Below are 19,963 nucleotides of genomic sequence, written 5' to 3' on the forward strand. Positions count from 1 at the left end.
TGGTGTAAGCATTTCTTCCTTTTCTGGGGGGCCCCAATAATACATACAGAGACAGATATACACATGGTACTGATGCCTTAATGTCTTTATACTGGGGAGCCATGGTCACCATTTACATTGCTGCGCATAGGCAAAGGATAATTTTCTTGGTCTCTCAGTCTTTTCCAAATCAGGAAGTCACTGCATCATATTCTGACTACTAAAGCAAATTTTCTGGGACAGGTCTTGGGATTCTTTCTAAACTAATACAAATGGAATACCAAATTAATTTTTAAAAGAATTTCTGTTGAACATGGCTAATGGCCTTCCCCATGCAATAACTCTGGATGAAAGTAATCCTCCATTGTTCTTCCATTTAATTTGAGGAGCCAACTCCCTTAAAGGCAAAAAAAAGGTAGAACATAAATGCTCTGTGAGAGGTTCCTCCTTTTCTGCTAGGCATTTACAAGAGGTCCTAGCTCTATACTCCATAAAGATATACCACCCTACAATATCCTGTCAACTGTACCCCAGGTTTTTTCCTTCTTACTACTTATCACAACTACTAGCAACATTATTTTTCACTTTTTGCAAAAGAATCTATGGGAAAAAATATCTAAAAGGGAGCAGAACCTTGTTGCTTTATCTGTAGGTTGATCAGATGTGAAAATGGAAAGAGGTTCCCTATTGCCAGTACAATAAGACACCACACAAAATTCACTCATAGCAATTAGCTTCCCAAAAAGGAATCAAGGTACATTGAGGCAGCTAGCAACAAGAGAAAGTGAAGGGCAATAAAAGACTTGGCTTATTTTTATTCAGAATGGTTGAATCAATAGCATCTCCTGAGTTGTTCCCATACCTTAAAAAAAAAGAAAAATAAATCCCTGTCTTACATTACTCCCTAAAAACACTGGGACTCTGATGGAAAATATTGAAGGAAAACATCTGCTTATTCTCTGGCTATATATTATAGTGTATTACTGGAACTTACTATAATCATTAACAGGAGCTGCTGTTTGTAAATCTTAGCAGACTGTGAGTGGGGCATTAACCCTCATTAATGCTAATGGATATGATATGCATCAGTTGCAGCCTAGTGAGAAAGGAAGGCATAGATCACTCTATTTTTAGTACCTCCATACTGATTGCCATACATACTTTACAGTACATTGACTCAAATAGGAATGAACTGCAATTTGAAAAGAATTGAATTTGTTTTTAACACTAAACACAGCCACTGGGATCAATAGGAATAAAATAACGGGTAAATATTTGAATCAAATTGATTTAAAAATGAAAGCAAACCCTCACAAAAAATTAATTCTCTGGAAGAAGATAGCTAATCTAATATTGAGTATATATAATCTTGTATTAGAGGTAAAACTAGTATGGAGAAGTTGGGGCTTTAGCCAGGCACTGACATGGGAATGTAGGAGATTCCTCCCTTCTCTCTAATAGGACAGTAGCCAACATTCCTTTCTCCTATCTTTTCCTATGGGGTGGGATTTTCCTTACGTGCCTCGCCCATGCCAGTTGGAATAACCTATCAATACACTAAAATACCAAATAATGGAATTGGACTAGACTTTAAGGCATCTTCCAGCTCTGAAATCTAATGATCCTATTATTCTAGATCTCTTCTCTCAGTTTCCATCTTCTTATAATTTATGAAATCCTGATTTTTCTTGAGGACAGTACACCCTATTCAAGATTGATGGCTCCTCCTCCCAAAACCTCTAATTTACAGGAGTAGTAGAGGAAAAAACTCATATTCCTAATTTCCTATTGTTACTTTCAGACTCTCTTAATACCATCAATAATCACCTTAATTTTGTTCATTTTTGTTCAGGGGAATGTTCATTTTTGTTCTTCATAACAATGGGAAAAAAGGTGGGTCTTTGTAAATGTGATTTAAATGAAATGATATAGACCCATTAGGAGACTGTCCTTGATCAAAGGTATCATTTTTTTTTTTAACAGGATCTCTTTTGCTAGCTAATGACATCTGAATGTTGCTGATTCCTTGCGGGGAGTGGAAAATAATCTGAGCTGTTTCTCTATTGTGACTACATACTTACATTCATTATTTTTTTAAATCTTCTAAAGAACTGCAGTCATTAGGGATATTCATCTGTTCAAATAAAATAGAAATCTCCACCCTTTCCTTTTCCTGAGTTTTTCTTCTAAGACTTAAATCATTTGGGGAAAGGTCTCTTTATTTTCTTTACACACATACATATATTTAAAGAGCTTTTGATTTTTCCATGGATAACCTAACAACAGAAATACAAGAAGGCAGCTTTACTGGCAGATTCCTAAATCAGTGAGTGGATATATCCATTAAGCTGTCTGAAGTATGTACAGATTAAGTGAGTTGCCCAGAGTCAAGCAATTGGTAAGAAGCTAGATTTAAACCTAAGTTTTTTTTCATTCTCCTTTCCCAGCAATCCTTATACCTACTTTTTGTCAATGATATAACAAAACAAAAAACAAAATGAGTTGAAGGAAATTTCCAAATGGTAAACTAATTTTAATATGTTTGAATGTTATTTTGTCAAAATTGGGTCATTAGGCTCAAGTTTGTTTTCAAATTTATGAAATAAATTATTGAAAAAGAATTTGGGAGAGAAGTCCTTTACAATCTTTAATCTAATAAGAAATGACTAAGCAATCTGTCCTATATATTTTTTTCTTTCCAGGTTCCCCAGTCCTGAGCTCAGAAGTAAATTCTTACTGAATTGAATAGGCTACAAACAGATCATCTGTCTACATTCCCCCAACCTGGTTACACAGTGAAATAGGAAGATGAGGGGGGTAAATGAAAGGAAATAAAAAGATTAAGAGAAATAGGGATATAGAAATGTATATGTCTTTTCATTTAAAAAAAAGCAAGGACTTGTCTGGATTTGTACTGTCGCTAATCTGGAAATCTGTTAAATATTTCTTGAATTGAAAAAAAAAACTCTAGTCTTTCTGATAAATAACTTAACCAGGATAGAATCCTGCTCATGAAAGGTAAATATGGTGAATAGCCTGCCCAAGTGCCCTGTGGAGAAGGAAAATTGCAAAAGGAAATGGACCATGGGAAGGAGAAATGAGAAAGTTGGATGAAGTTCCTTCCAAATCTAAATTCTGTAATTCAGAGGTTTGCTAATGATGAAGAAAAAAAAATACCCTGACCATGTTATATATGATAGCCATTTTATATTTCCCCATTAAAACACAAGCTTCTTGGGAGCTTTCTTTTTTAAACTTTTTCTGTATCCCCAGGCTTAGCATATTATCTGACACTAGTAGGGACTTTTAAAATACCAGGTGATAGATTCTGGTTTGATTGATTGAATGGACACTGATATACATTTTTCTTTTTCTTTTTGGATATCTGAGATCATAATTTTAAGAAAATTAGAGACTTGATTTATCTTATTTCAATAGATTGTTACTTTTAACAATTTAATTACATGCCAGAGATAGGTCTGGTCATTCTAGTTTCATAAAATAGTAGATTTTTTACTTAGAAAGGGTTATAATAGAATCTCAGACTTGCTCTTAGATGTCATATATTTCAACAGGCATATGAAGAACACTCTCTGTAAACAAAATGAAAAGTCATCATCCAGCCTCATGAAGAATACTTCTTGTGCTTACTGTTTTTAAGTTAGTCCATTTCACTTTGGGACTGCACTGTTGTTGTTATTGAATCAAAAATCAGCATCTCTTCAACACCCATTTTTCATAGTAGATGCTTAATAAATGTTTATGGATTGGTTGGGGTGTTTTGTCCTAGTTTGGCTTTTGGGATCTAAGTATAACAAGTCACAGGATCATAGAGCTACTCATCCAACACTTTTATCATAGATCAAAAAAAAGGTAGTGTCTTCAGAGAAATTATTTGACCAAAAAAATTCCACAGGTAAGTGGCATTGTTAATTAAACCCAGGTCCCTTGACTCCAAAGGTAATTCACAGATCACAGCATCTTGATATGATTCCTTCTTATCTCTAATCTTAAACTGAGGCCCATTAATTTTTTAAAAAGTAGTTTGATATTTATATTTCAACATAATTGATTTCTTTGGAATTCTACATATTTTATTTTACACATTAAAAATATTATTTGGAGAAGTGGTTCATAGGTTTCACCAAACTGAAAAAGGGTTAAGAAGTTAAGAACCTCTCTTTCAGGATAGTCCTTCAAATCTAAAAACTAGCATGTCATTCCTAATTCTCCTCTTCTCCAGATCACATATTTCCAAGTCTTTCAAAAATCTTTGTATAATCTAGTTTCACATCTGGTTTTACTCATTATAAACACCTTCCTTTGCATGTGCTCCAATTTGTTAATGTCCTTTCTAATGTATGGTGCCAGAGACTGAATATAATATTACAGAAATGCCTGGACAAAGGCAAAATCCAATGGACCTTTACTATTCTGGATACCATATTTCTGTTGGAACAGAAGAAATAAACCTGGGGGTTGAAGTAAGAAGACCTGGTCTTGATTTTTGATTCTGCCCCTTACTATCTTCTTTAGGGCCAAGTCACTTAATAATAATATTTGATAATAGCTAGCAGCTAGGTGGTGCAATTGATAGTGCTGAGTCTGGATCAGATACTCATTAGCCATGTGACCCAGAGCAAATTACTTATTTTTTTTTTATTTTAAGGCAATGGGGTTAAGAGTCACAGAGCTAGGCAATTATTAAATTGTCTGAGTTCACATTTGACCTCAGGTCGACTCCAGGACCAGTGCTCTATCTACTGTACCACGTAGCTGCCCTCAGAGCAAGTCACTTAACCCTATTTGTTTCAGTTTTCTCATCTATAAAATGAACTGGAAAAGGAAATGGCAAGTCATTCCAGTATCTTTGCCAAGAAGTCACTAAGAGTCAGACATGACTAAAATGACTGAACAACAAAAAATTTATAGTGTAATTTACTATGTTCTAGGTACCATGCTAAGCACTTTACAATTGTCTTATTCGATCCTCATAACCATTATGGGAGGTAGGTGAATACTATCCCCATTTTACACTTGAGGAAACTGAGACAAACAGGTTATGTGACTAGTCTAGGATTGCACAACTAAGAAGTATCTAAGGTTGAATTTGAACTCAGATCTTCCTGACTCCTGTTCTGGAACTCTAACCACAGTTCTACCTATCCCATCTTGGCTTCAATTTCCTCAACTTTAAAATAAGAAAGTTAAAGTAAATGATTTCTAATGAGATCTTTTAGTCTCAAATCACAGGATGTCATGACACTAAAAATTAACTTATGTGGCTAGTTTTCATGTCACATCACTCCTTGCTTTGGTCTAGAGGTTTTTTTTCAGTAAAAAGCCTAAAGGTCTACAGGAACCATGTGACAACCACTATTTTGAAACTTTCATATGTTGTGTGTTTTGTATCATTATGTAGCTGCTACCTTAAGGAGCAATAGTCCTTGATTCCTTTTTTTGCTATTGGTCAGACCTTGCTGCTGACCAATGGAATGACCTTGGTACTGTGAATATTGCATATGACACTTTAAAGTTCAACCCACAATCACCTTCACCCTACCACCCCACCACCCCAGGAAAGTTGGTCCTGTACAGGGCCTGTATTTTGGTAGCTGGTTAGGATTCCAAGAATACTGTTCCACTATGTATGTCCCGGTGATCTAGACCTCCTAGTCACTGCACACATAAAAATGGTTCATTGTTTTTCTAGGTAATCTTTACCTAACAAATAGTCAATTAGGGGCTTTAACAAATGAATAGTACAATACCTTTTAACCAAGTAGAAGAAAGAAAATCTATCAAATTGCTTTGTTCAGGTGAACCAAGTAGCATATAATTGAATAAGAACATTAGGATTGTCATATTAAAAAATCAGGGTTGTGGGTTTTTTCATATAATCTATTATCTTACAATGCTATCAGAACCAGATAGTAATTTATCTGTAAAGGATTTGGTATTTTAATGGACTGCAAGCTCAATATAATTTGAGTGTGATATGGCAGGTGAAAAATCTAATACTAACAAAGTGTTCAATACTAGAGAATGCCAGACTCACTGAACCCTTTCCTCATCAGGACATATTTGGAACAATATCTTTAATTTTGGGTACCACATCTGAGCATCTAGGAAAGACATTGACAACCTAGGGCATATCCAGAACTAAATGACCAACATCAATGGTTGAAGGAGCCTGAAGAACAGACTTCAGAAGGAATTAATAGCTGTCACTGGAAAGGTTGATGCCAGAAGATTAATTTTTTTTCTGTGATCTCAGAGGGCAGAACAATTGGTGATAGCTACAGAAAATTAAATTTCAAATCAACAATCAAACATTTCTGAATATTTAGTTATCCAAAAGTAGAATGAAGTACCTAACATTCAAAGCCATTAACAACCTATATCCTTCTACCTTTTGAATCTTCTGTTTACTGATTTTCTAGTGTCTTCCTTCTCCCTTCTTCCATCATAGCTTTATAATCTTCTATGCAATGATACTGACCTCCTTGCTGTTCTTTCCAGATGTGTGGTCTCAAGTCCAACATCAGTCATTTTTATTGGCTGTCTTCCCTGTTTGGAAGACTTTTCTTTTTGGTTTGTTTGGTTTTTTTCCAAGGCAATGAGCTTAAGTGACTTGCCCAAGAACACACAGCTAGGTAATTAAGTGACTGAGATGGAATTTGAACTCAAGTCCTCCTGACTCTATGGCCAGTGCAACCTAACTGTCCCTGGAACACTCTTCCACAGTACCAGTCAAAATTCCCTTCCAGTACTGATGCAGAGAAGCATGGGCATGGAGGCAACCTCAGTTGGAGACAAACTTTGTAAATCTTTAGTTTACATTGTTAAGGGAATCTTCTTTCTTCCTTTATCATCTAATTTAGGCCACACCTGAGGACCTGACCTTGACCTGATTTGGATTGCATTGTCTTCTGATGGGCCGCCAAGGAGATGTGGGACTTGGACCATTGCCTGGTCACCACCCCTCCCATTGATTCTGAGGGGAATTTAAGGAGACTGAGGAAGGGGTTCACTTGCTTGGACCTTCCAGCCTCCCCTTGCCGGCTCTCAGCTGGCCTGACCGGTTCAATCAGCAATCCACATGGTCTTCTCTTTAAACTCTTAACTTTTCTATCACCTTCTTAATGTGCTGTAACTTCTTTTAATAAATCTCTGTCTTCTTTCCAAAACCTGCATTCTTGAGTCTGAGTTTTGGTTCCTCTTGAGGCAGAACTGAACTCAAGAAACCGGCTACAGTACCAGTCAAAATTCTACCCTCTACAGAAAGCCTTCCCTAATCCTCATTAATGTTAAGTTCCCTTCCCTGATATTACTCCCACTTTATTTAAAGTTATAGGAATATAATTTGGTCATACATAGCCCATAAGCCTATGAACTACTTGATTACAGAAACTATGGTCTTTTCTTATATCCACAGTGTTTGGCACAAAGTAATAAATGCTTCTAGTTGACTAACCCTCATTGGGGTCTTCAAAGATTGACTTGTCATTTCTATAGATTCTTATTAGCTTGAATAAATGGTTTCTGAGATGAAATCCAACTGAACTATGAGATTCTCAAAGTCTATGAACAATATTAGAATTCCCTTTCAATTCTCAGTTTTTGTGACTGTTGTAAGTTACTTCTATTATCTCCTTCCTTTTTTTAAATAACTCCCCAGTTAGAGTATGTGACTTGAAAGCACAGTGGCAAATAGTGAATTTATTCCATTTATTTTTGAAGTTAACTATTTTAGTTTTTTATCACCTCTATCATAGACACTAAAGTTGTTAAATCCCATAAAATAACTTGTTTTCTTCAAAATTACAAAGAATTTTTGATTCTCACCTCAGAATCGTTGGGGTGATTTCATCTATTCCCCTTTACATAGTTTCTTGGATTCTTGTTTTTTTTGAATGAACACTATGTTCTCTTTTTAAAAAATTTCTCTTAGGTGTTTCCTTCCTATCCTCTGGTTTTCTTTCTTTTTTTAAAAAAAATTTGTTTTCCAATTATATATAATAGTAGTTTCTACCTATCATTTTTGTAAGGTTTTTGAATTTTACAATTTCCCCCCACCCCCCTTCCCTCCCCCAACCCCCCACAGAAGGCAGTCTGATAATCTTTACATTGTTTCCATGCTATACATTGAGTGACATTGAATGTGTTGAGAGAAAGCATATCCTTGAGGAGAAAATAAAATATTAGAGATAGCAAATTATGTAGTACATAAGACTTTTTTTTTAAAAAAAAAGAAGGTAATGGACTTTGGTCTTTCTTTAAACTCCACAGTTCTTTCTCTGGATACAGATGGCACAGATGGTGCTCCGGATTATTGCACTGATGGAATTAATAAATCCAATAAGGTTGATACCATCCCCATATTGCTGTTAGGGCATACAACGTTCTTCTGGTTCTGCTCGTCTCACTCAGCATTAGTTCATGCAAATCATTCCAGGCTTCTCTGAATTCCCATCCCTCCTGGTTTTTAATAGTGCTTCATAATGTACATATACCACAATTTGTTCAGTCATTCCCCAATTGATGGACATTCATTCGATTTCTAATTCTTTGCTACCACAAACAGGGCTTCTAAGAGTTTTGTGGATTCTAAGAGGATTATTCATTCAAGAAATTCAAGTTAGTCTGCTTGATTCCATTAAGGGCAGGAAACATGAAGTGAATGCTCACTGCTTGTAAAATAATCATCATTTCCTAAGTCCTCTATTTCAAACCAATGAAACTCACTAATCCTCAAAAAACAGGTTATAAAAACATTAAATTTTCAGTCCTTCTCACATTCATTTAACTAAAATTTAACCTATTCCTTGTCATACTTAACTTCTGTATTCCATTCACACTACTACTGACCCCCAGGGCAGACCCTTCTTGACTAGAGTATTCTAAGTTTCCTTATTAGTCACCCTGCTTGTATTGTCTTTCACACTTGTTCACACCTCATATTCTCCTTTCTCATACTTTACATACCATGTCTTAGCATTTAGGTTCCTCACAATCTACTTTCAATCTACCTTTATAACTTTTCTTGACAAAATTTTCTAAAAGCACTTTGCATTAATTTGCCATCACATCCTATTTGTCTGTGTTTATGTCATATGATCCCCAACTCAATAAAATATAAACTCCCCCAAACCAAAAGAATAGCATATCATATGTTCTTCCCAATCCAATAGTTTGTAAACTCTCCTCACCATGCAGGTCATCACATGCATTTCCCCAAGAGAACAAAAAGTAAATTATATGAGAATGGTGATTTTTAGATTCTTGATTTGTTTGACTTTTCATATCTATGGTGCCTTCTTAAAAATAATTATTGAATGAATGAATATTGAATTTTCTCCAAACACGTTTTAAATATATGTTAACAATGGATGTATTACAAAGTGTTTTGTCTTCTCATTCCTTACTTCGAAGTTATGACAATTAAAGTTATTTGGTTGTACAGAGCCTGTGGAGTTTCAGAGTAATAGAGTAGAAGAATTTCTTGAATTGGGGTGATGGGAGGTAGAAAAGGGTAGAAGAGTAGTCCTATATAGGACTCATAAATAATTAAATAATATTTCTTGGGTTTGGCACAGATTTGGCCCTTCACCATCGAGATTTGAACCAGGCATATGACTATATGATAGACACATTAAATATGTTTTCTGAATTTCCCAAATAACATCTACAAAATATGAATTCCTTTGTAGATTTAAATTCTCAGTAAAACCAAGTAAAATGGATTTAAGAGATTCTGAAGATATTACTGAAAAATCCCCCTCTCTGATTTCTACTAAATTGACCCTAATTTTTAAACTTCTAGGTTCTGATTTTAATGATCACTTTCTTGGTTGAGTCCACTCATTTGCCCTGACTTAAACAACAGTCACTACCATTCAACAGTCAGTCATTATTGAATGGCAGTATATGTATTATTCAAAAAGAAAATTGTCAGAAATAGTTCCTTAGTCATGGCAATATTTCCCCCTCCCCCATGATTCCATGTCTTAGTCTGTGAGGCAGGAGAGACTCACAATCAAAATCACAGAAATTTATACCTGGAAGGGAAGTTAGAAAGAATTTAATCCAGCTTCTTTATTTTACAGTGGAGGAAATTCAGGTCAAAAGAGATGGCAAGACTTTCCCAAGATTACAGGGCTATTTAATAGCAGAATCAGAACTACAACTTAGGTCTCTTAATTTCCAATCTATTCTTCTAGATTTCTCAAATTTATCCACAGCTAGAGGGCACTTCGATTTAACCAGAATTTTGTCAGAACTCTTGAAGTAAAATCTAAAATTATTATTTATTGTTATTAATGCTTATTAACAAACAATATAGGGTTAATTTAAAAAAAAACCTTGGATTGAGGAGATGCTCATCAAATTGGGGAATTGTTGAACAAGTTGTGGTATACAATTGTGATGGAATATTCTTGTGCTATAAGAAACAATAAGCAGGATAGTTTCAGAAAAACCTGAGAAGACTTATATGAATTCAAGACAAGTGAAATGAGCAGAATTAGAACATTGTGCACAGTAAGAACAATGTTGTAAGGATGATCAATTAAACAACAGTCACTGCCATTCAACATTCAAAAATTTGGATACTTTGATAAAGACTATAATCTGAGATAATTTCATGATGAAAAATATTGTCTACCTCCAGAGGAACAACTGATAAACTCCAAGTACAGATTGAAGCACACTTGAAATTTTTTTTCTTTCTTTGTTTTGGTAACATAGCTCCTATGGAAATATGTTTTGAATAACTTCATACATATAATTAATATATTATTTGTCTTCTCAGTGGGTGGGAGAGGAGGAAGAGGGATGGAGATCATTTGTAATTCAATTTTTTTAAATGAATATAAAAATTTAAAAATCAAAGAAAAACTTGGTGTATTTTGTGGCTCTTTGCAGTACAGTTTGAGAAATACTGATCTATCTCAAATATAACTCTTATCTCTATTATCTTAGACTCACAAATTGGGACTCTCCTAGGTACATACACAACTATGTAAATCCCATACTAAAATCTGTACGAAATATAATTGGGGAGCTTTCTGAAAAAAATTCATAGAATCTCTAGTTAGGAGGATCAGTCTCTAAACTAGAATCTTCTCTAGCACAAAGTTAACAAACAGACTTATCTAGCCTATACTTAAAACTATCACTTCTGGGGTACTCCATTTTGTTTGTGATACCTCTGACAGTCAGGATTCTTTTGCTTGCCTAAAGTCTTAATTTCCTTCTTTGTAACTTTCATACATTGTTTCAAGTTCAGTTCCTGGGTCTAAGAAGAAAACATATCTGTTCTTCCAGGAAACAACCCACTAGAATCTCATCATCTTATAAGATCAAATCAGCCTCAGTACTCACATCAATCAATACTGTCTTCTCCTCTGAAGGAAGAGTGGGGTAAAGAACTCCTACTCAAACCTCCATTTAATGGAAGGATCCAGATCAGTCATCTCTTCATTTCCCTACTGTGGACACTACTTGGGGCCTCATCATATTGCATGCTCAGTACCTTCCCTTCCTCCAGCCCTTTCCAGCTTTCTTTAGTGTGCTGTGTTCCCCATTAGATTGTAAGATTCTTTGTATCTCCAATGCCTTAGCACATTATAACTGCTAATTAAATTTTTATTGACTGATAGTTCCTCAAATAAATACTTGAAGGTATCTAATAAAGCCCTCATATGTCTTCTTTCCTCTTGGTCGAACTTCTCCAGTTCTTTCAATCAGTCCTTATATGGCATTTAGCCTACAGAAAGCTATCATATTTAATTTATGGAACCATGTTCATAAAATTTCATCAAATATGATAAATTCTGAAAAGTGTTTTTGCAAATCTATAAGCATTATACAAATATGAGCTATTATTATTATTATTATTATTAACTTTTAGTCACTGGATTACAAGAAAACTGGTTTAAGGAATTATAGTTGTAGAGCAGGGCCAGGTTCAAAGGAGTATAGAAAATTTTAAATATTAACTTGTTAATTTCCTTCAGATAGGATAGATGGAACTCATAAAAAATTCAATGAGATCTAGAACTAATTATCATTAATTAAGAATGAATAACATTCACCTGGGACCTTCAAGAAACTAAGCACAGATTAAATTGACTGCAACTGTTCCCTTGGAAAAAGATAAGCAGAATGATAATAGTTCACATTTTAGAGTACTTTAAAGTTTTGCAAATAATATCCAATTTGGTCCTCAAAACAAGTATATGACAAAAATATTAGTGTTACCATGCTATACAGATGAGAATATTCAAATTCAGAGAGACTGAGTGACTTCTGCAGATCACACAGCAGAGAGTGTTAGAAGTTAAGAATTAAACCCAGATTTTACGTAATCCTTGCCAGCTTGTCACAATGTTAACTCGAGGCAGCTAGGTGGTTAAGTGGATAGAGTGCTGGACCTGGAGTCAGGAGTCTCTGAGTTCAAATCTGGCATCAGACACTTAATAATGACCTAGCTATGTGACCCCTGGGCAAGTCATTTAACCCCATTCCCTTGCAAAAAACACAAAAATAAAAGCTGTTAACTCCTTTACTAGAAATGAAATATAGGAAAAGAAACTTAATGTTAAATTTCTAAGTCAAAAAGAGATGCTGAAATTAAAACATCAGTTTTTTGAGGAAAAAACTGTGCAAGGTTTCTAAATGCAAGGACAAAAATTGCAAATTCAATCAGAAGAAAAAGGAAGACAATACTAACTCCTTTTAAATCTTCTGTCCCATTTTTCTTTCATTTCTTTTCTGGTGAATCCTTATTGCAAGGATATTTTCCAAGAACAAGATTTGGAATGAAGGGGAGATATAAAAATTGATATTATCATTGGAGGAAAAAAAAGTAGCTTTAGTGTTCTATATTCCAAGTGAAGCTTTTAGATATATCAGAATCACACTCACTAGACATTGGGGTTCCTGCAATGCTCTCCTATAATAAATTAGCAAGCATGAGGGAATTTTTTTAAAAAGACAAACATTTGCATAGAAGCAAAATGGATCACTTGACTCACTGGCCATGCATTAAAGAAGGTAATGTGAGCCTAAAAGGTATCTGCACACACAGCAGTTATTTGGTCAGCTGGAAGGTTAGTATTTAATATTCTTTTTTTTAAATCAATAGCACTCACTGAGATGACTTCAGTCAAATGTATTCCAGTTAAGAAGGAAAAAAAAAGCAAAAGTGAAGATGAGTCAGCCAATTTCCTGCCCCAAGGTTTTTCTTTTTTGAGAGGAAGCATAAATTATACAAGAATTAACAATTTAGTTGGTCACTTAGCAGATTAGAGGGCTGACCCCTATACACAGTGCAAAGAAATGTGGAGGGTTATTATTTAGGAAACTGTACTTTTCTGACAAACTTCAGAGTTCCTTGCTTATAGAATGAGTTGAACATACATTATATTGGATTATGGAAAAGTAAGCCTGTTTTCTTGCAGGGATTTACTTCTGTCACTTTCATACATACCATGACCCTGTATTGATGGAAAATCTGAACAGGTCCATACATGGTAAGGATAATTATACCACCCTGAGAGTAAGGGAAAAGAAGGGCATCTGGAAAGAATAGGAAATAAAGAAATTTTTTAAAAAATTACTGTAAATTCCTTTTTTTTTTTGGTTTTCTGTAGTAAAAGAGGGGGAAAGGATGGATTAATGAATCCTTACCCTATTAAGAACTTAAATCCATTTTGTATAAACTCATTTATATAATTTTTGTTGCTATTGTTCAGTTGTTTTCAGTTGTGTCCAACTCTTCATGATCCCATTTGGGGTTTTGGGGGGAAATACACTGGATCGGTATTCCATTTCCTTCTCCAATTCATTTTACAGATGAGGAAATTGAGGCAAACAAGATTAAATGACTTGCCAAGGTCACACAGCTAGTAAGTTATCTGAAGCCAGATTTGAATTCTGGAAGATGAGTCTTCTAGCATTCTATCCCTGTGCCCTCTATCTAGCTGACTCCCATTATATGCATATTCCAGCCCTCCCTCACTTAAATCCAATTCACTTGAATTTCATGACATCACCTCCCTGATGTCATCTTGACCCTCCTCAAGAACAAAGGATAAACAACTCCCCTCTAATAAAATATAAGTTCCAGGAGTACAGGAATGCTTCATGTTATTCTTTATATTCCCAATACCTAGCATACAGAATTTTGATTGGTGACCTTTAGTCTTTTATGCTTGGCACAGAACCATTTTCTTTATGCATTAAAGGATACATTACAGGATGCATTGAGGTGTTCTGGGCTAAAAATAGGAAGCATATTGCTTTAAGCACTGGCTCTCTTCTCACACTGCCTTGCCCATCATAAATTTTTAAATCCATTTTTCTTTTCCATGCCTTTTCAGAAGAGGACCAGATGCATTGTTATGTGCATTACTCCCCTAAGTTATTTCTTTTTTGTTATTTTTTTGCAAGGCAATGAGGTTAAGTGACTTGCCCAAGGTCATACAGCTAGTAAGTATCAAGTGTCTGAAATCAAATTTGAAATCAGGTGCTACTAGCTCCAGAATCAGTAATCTATCCATTGTCCCACCAGCTGCCCCCTATTTCTTTATGTTTTGCATTGCATCTGCATTTCAAAGAAATTATATTCTCTGGGCCCTGTATATTGTAATTCTATTCCTTGCCTCCTATATTTAGTTTTAAATGTATGTCCTATTTTTATCCCTTTATCCCAAATGTATATCCCTTAATTTATGTCCAGTCTCTGATCTCTGCCAAATGTTCACTATATGACTAAGCAAATCATTTAATTACTCAGCACCCCCAGACAACTCTTTAAAAATATAAACTGCAAAGGAGGTGTCAGATCTACCTTGATATGAATTAACTTCAGTCAGGGTTCTCCATACCAATGAAATCATCCTTCAGATCCAAATTGATATAGAATATGCCACATTTGGCTATTACTTATTTCTTGCCTATAAAAATTAATTTCAAGTTCTTAGAGAGAGGGAGTTGTATAGGTTAGGGAAGAACATTAAGTGTTTGTGTTGTTACTATTTAGCCTATGTGACAGCAGCTGACTGGCTCCTAGTTCTTTTCTTTGTCTAAAGAATGCCCTGGTTATCTAAGAGACATTTAATTCTCAGCAGGCTAAGAGTCTAGAAAAGAGGTAATGTTCAGTCATCTCATTTCTCATTAGAAAACTGAGACACTGGAAGAATCAAGTCAATTATAAAGGAAACATAATCATTCTAGTTTTCCAAATCTCTTCAGATCAATTAAGGAAAATTCACGAAATCACCTCTGGGCCAGACATTATATTTTCTAAATGTCCTGATTCATAATATTGCCAAGATTTCTAGAGTTAGGTAAAATATAATAACAACTATTAGCTCTCATTACTTTTATTTTAAGGTCCTTCTTAAGAAATAAAACTGCTATGCCATAGAGAAGAGAAAACATTATTACTTTGTTTTTGGTTTTGTTCAGTTGTTTCAGTCATGCCTGACTCTTTGTGACCCTGTTTGGCTATTTGGTTGTTTTTTGAAGATACTGGAATGGTTTGCCATTTCCTTTCCAGCTCTTTGGCAGATGAGGAAACTGATATAAACCTGGTTAAGTGACTTGCTCAAGATCACAAAGCTAATATGTGTCTGTGGTCACATTTGAACTCAGGAAGATGAGTCTTCCTGATTCCAGGCCTGTCCATTGTACCAACTAGCTACTCCTACTTTGTTTGAACAGACTAAACTAAAATAGAATTGGGGAGAATTATACCCATCTCCCTGCTATTCATGCTAAGGTAGATTAAGTGTTTAAAATGCTTGTTTCACATACATTTAGGAAAATGCCTTTCTGGAAATGAAATTCATCTGCCAGCATTTTTACATCCACACAGGTTGAACCAGAATAAACCATGATGCTGATCATCTGGATTATTTGAATCATGCAAGAATAAACATAGTGTTTTATTGCTCTAGAGGAAGGAAGTTTACTAGTAGAAGAAGCAAGCAGTCTAGCTCAAAAAAACCAGTTCCTGGAGAGAACATAGGGTGAAATGTTTCTAAGTTCAGGTTCCTCTCCAAACTCTCAAGGGAAGCTCTTCAGCTGGCCCCTCAGCAACTGGAGCAGCCAAGGACAGCTCTTTTGGTATATATGTGCTTTCCCAAGATAGATAACAAAATCACAGGATGCTTCCCTGCCCTCCCCCCACCCCTCAGTTGCAGTACATTTTACTGTGTTCTTTACAAGACCTATTCAGAGGCTTAGGTTTTGTGGCTCAGCCAGAATCTGAACAAGGATCCTTGCTTTCAACAGCTGTTACTTTTATGCTAAACAGCAACTTTGACAGGACTTCTTGGAGAAGTAATCTTCTATGTAGAACACCCAATTTCTAACACTATGGGCTTCAAAGCTGGGAAGGAATGTCAAAAGTCATGGTCAATGAAAAGAACAGTCAATGTTTCTAATCAATTTTGTTCAAAAAATTCAAAAAGATTTTAAAAGAGAAGAAAAATGTACAATAAAAATGTTATTGAAGAACTGCTCTTCTTACTTTTAATGTTGTTCTCTCCTCAAATTGAATTAGAATCAAGAAAAATTAGAACCTGAAGGAACACCATTTGATTCACTCCTTTGATTTTACAAATAAGAAAGTTGAGGCTCAGAGAATTTAAATTACTTAGTCAAAATCAAGCAGCTAGTTAATAGTTTATCATACATAATATTTCCATACTATCACTAGAAATGTCTCCATACTTCATCCTTTATTCAGCCACCAAAGTGATTTTTCTAAAGAGATCATACAACCATATCAATCACTCCCCCCCAAACATACACAAAAACACCTCCCCCTCCTCCTGCCCATACACACATGTTGAATAAAGTCCATTGGCTCCCTATCATACTTGATGTTTAGTTGTTTCAACCTTATGGGATTCTTCATGACCCATATAAGGTTTTCTTGGCAAAGATACTGGAGTGGCATGCTATTTCCTTCTCCAGTTCATTTTACAGATGAGGAAACTGAGGCAACAATGGTTAAGTGACTCACCCAGGGTCACACAGCTAAGAAGTGCTTGCAGTCACATTTGAACTCAGACCCTCCAGACCCCAGGCCTAGGACACTATATATACTGTATCCTCTAGTTGTTGCAGGAACTCTTTTACCTCTTTTTATTTCTCCAGTCCTTAGCCCAATAACTAGCATATAGTAAGCACTTAATAATTATTGATTGGTTGATTGATTGATTAAGCAAGTGCTTAAAAGCAGATAAAGGGTCTAAAGCTATGCATGTCAGCACAACAGGAGACAGTACCTGCACAGTACCTTTCATAGCAGGAGGTGTATACACACTTTGCTTCCTCTGCTTAGGAGATGCATTCTGAGACTGAGGACAAAAGAGAAAAAGAGAAAAAAAAAGCTTAACAAATCTACAGAGACTCAAACCCCAGCAGACCTGAGTGAGAAGTATCTGTGGCATGTTTCTCAGCATCTTTCTCACGTCCCTTTGCTACTTGGTAGAGTTTTCATCAAAGTTAGTCTGAAACAAGGCCATGTAAGTAGATGGCACAATGAACTCACACTGGGCTTGAAGTCAGAAGGACTTGAATTCGAATGTATCTTCTGACACTTACTAGGCTGTCACTCAAATTCCTGGAGCCTCCATTTTTCTCATCTGTCTAATGGGGATAATAATAATAATAATACCAATTTCCCAGGATTATTTTGGGGAATCAGATGAGATAATTACAAAGTGCTTTGCTAAATTTAAAGTATGATATAAATGCTAGCTAATATTATCAGTACTACCTACCAAGATGACTTAGTCTACTTTCTGAATAGGGCTGTTTGTTGCTTTTGTTGTTCAGTTATTTCAGTCTTATGGGACTCTTCATGACTCCAATTTGGGGTGTTTTTTAAACAATAATACTAGAGTGGTTTGCCATTTCCTTCTCCAAATCATTTTCTAGATGAGGGAACTGAGGTAAACATGGTTAAATGACTTGCCCAGGGTCATACATCTAGTTAAATACCTGGAATTGAGTGCTTGAGGCCACATTTGAATGAAGTTTCCAAGTCTGTATTTGAACTGGGACTCCAGTCTCAGTGCTCTCTATCTGCTGGGCCACCAGCCAGTTACATAGAAACAAAAATCTGACTGTCTCTCACTTCTACCCTTATTGAACTACCTCCTAGTTCTGTCCCCTGAAATGAGCAGAATGAATCCAATCCTCCTTCTATGTGACATTGTTCCAAAAAGTCAAAGGCAGGTATTGGATCTCTATGAAGCACTCTCGCACTAGTCTAGATAGCCCCAGTTCCCTCAGCTGCTCCTCCCATGATATGAGCTGAAGGACCTGCACCACCCTATAAATGTGTTCTAGTTTATCTTTTTTCAAAAATGTGTTGCTCAGAACTGAAAACTATATTTCACTGATGAGGGCATAGTCCAGAGGAGCAACCCCCTCTTGGGACCTGGGTGTACACCATGTTCCTGCCTTTAACTTTCTAATCAGTAGTCACATTTTTGAGTGAGCTCACAAGCCACTCAAATACTCAGTTCTTCATAATCATCCTTTAATGTGTGTCAGTGACATTAAAAGCTCCAAAGGTAATAAAGTATATTTTCTCATGGAAAGGCAGCCTGGGAGGTCAGTTTTCAAAACTTGTTCCCCTAGTAAATAGTAGAGCAAGAAACAATCATCTTTCTTTTACTTCTTGCTCAGATGTTTACAGAAAACAGAAGAAAAATTACAACTGGAAAAAAAATTGTGGAGAAAAACAAAAGGACACCAAAATAAAGGACCTCAGAAATGACATCTTATGAAGTTCCCAAGAATAATGAGGTAATCCCTATCTATAACTATTTTGAAATTACATGATCAGCAGATCTCCTTATATAGCTGTAATAACTCAGTCAGGGGACTATTCTTTGTCCAAATGTGTATTTTCCTTTTCCTGACAAAGGTTGCATTTAACAATTCCATTTCATGGGACACAGGGTCAGGTTTAGGTTACAGAAGAAGGACTTTGTCAAAAAAAAAAAAAAGGAACTCAATTCATCATCAACACTAAAAAAGAAGAGTGGCTAGGTTCCCCAGTGGCTAGAGCACCAGCCCTAGAGTCAGGAGTACCTGGGTTCAAATCCAGATTCAGACACTTAATAATTGCCTAGCCTGTGGCCTTGGGCAAGCCACTTAACCCCATTTGCCTTACAAAAAAAAAAACAAACAAAAAAAACTAAAAAAATTTTTTTTCTAGTGATTTTTTTCAATTAAAAATGAAAATTAGGTCTTTTTTCACAGGTAAGTCGAGTTTTATAATAATTCCTCAATTTGTATTTCAAAGTCCAGGAGGTAGACACCTGAGACTGGGTTTCCAAAATGTTTGCTTCTCTCTGACAAGTTCTAACTCTGCATATGTTTTTTGGGAGAGTGACCAAAACCTAGTCTGAAAGAAATTAGATAAACCAAAAAAAAAAAAAAATTATGCCACACACACATTTTCGGCCCCCACCCCCTAACCCCTTAATCTTAATATGGGATCCTTGACTTTCTTGTATGCCTTCTTTAGCATATCACACAGAGCATCAGGATGGTTCTATTTACATGATGGCAAAACAATCCTTTGAAAAGTGAAAATCTCCATTAAGTCAACAAGTTATTTATTGTCTATTTAAGACTACCTGACACATTTCTTTTTTTCCACTGATCTAAATGTTTACTTTGGCACCAGAACTAGGTTAAGCTTAGGAAAACATTCTTTGGCTTGTTGACACATTTGATGGAACAGAGATCTCTGGGATTAATTCTATAGCTTTAATCACATGTGACCAACATGACAAGTCAATTCCTCCACTCCTAATTTATCTTAGGAATTGCAGATTTTCTCTATATCTGTGTCCAAAAGTTCTAGTAAAAGTTGAGTTTTCCAGATAATTTTCCTTTAGCAATGATACATGTTTGTAAGAATGGTTCTAAAACTGAAATATTA

At 35.5% G+C, this 19,963-nt stretch overlaps 1 protein-coding gene and 1 long non-coding RNA gene across 14 annotated transcripts in view; one reads left to right on the top strand and one right to left on the bottom strand.

The window, feature by feature from the left end:
* PPP1R1C (protein phosphatase 1 regulatory inhibitor subunit 1C) overlaps positions 1-19,963 on the bottom strand; it is a 206,320-nt gene that overhangs the window by 77,992 nt on the left and 108,365 nt on the right. Inside the window, exon 4 of one of the 2 annotated variants that reach the window (XM_074215565.1) lies at positions 17,286-17,357. In XM_074215565.1, coding sequence (XP_074071666.1) covers positions 17,286-17,357 — 72 coding nt within the window. The remainder of the gene's footprint in view (positions 1-17,285; positions 17,358-19,963) is intronic. The other variant, XM_074215564.1, reaches the window with a different exon arrangement.
* LOC141507677 (uncharacterized) overlaps positions 18,388-19,963 on the top strand; it is a 105,721-nt gene continuing 104,145 nt past the window's right edge. For all 12 annotated transcript variants that reach the window (XR_012474229.1, XR_012474233.1, XR_012474232.1 and 9 more), the window contains exons 1-2: positions 18,388-18,581; positions 18,697-18,816. This is a non-coding gene — a long non-coding RNA (uncharacterized LOC141507677). The remainder of the gene's footprint in view (positions 18,582-18,696; positions 18,817-19,963) is intronic.

Source organism: Macrotis lagotis, chromosome 1 (assembly GCF_037893015.1).
Source record: "Macrotis lagotis isolate mMagLag1 chromosome 1, bilby.v1.9.chrom.fasta, whole genome shotgun sequence".
NCBI lineage: Eukaryota > Metazoa > Chordata > Mammalia > Peramelemorphia > Peramelidae > Macrotis > Macrotis lagotis.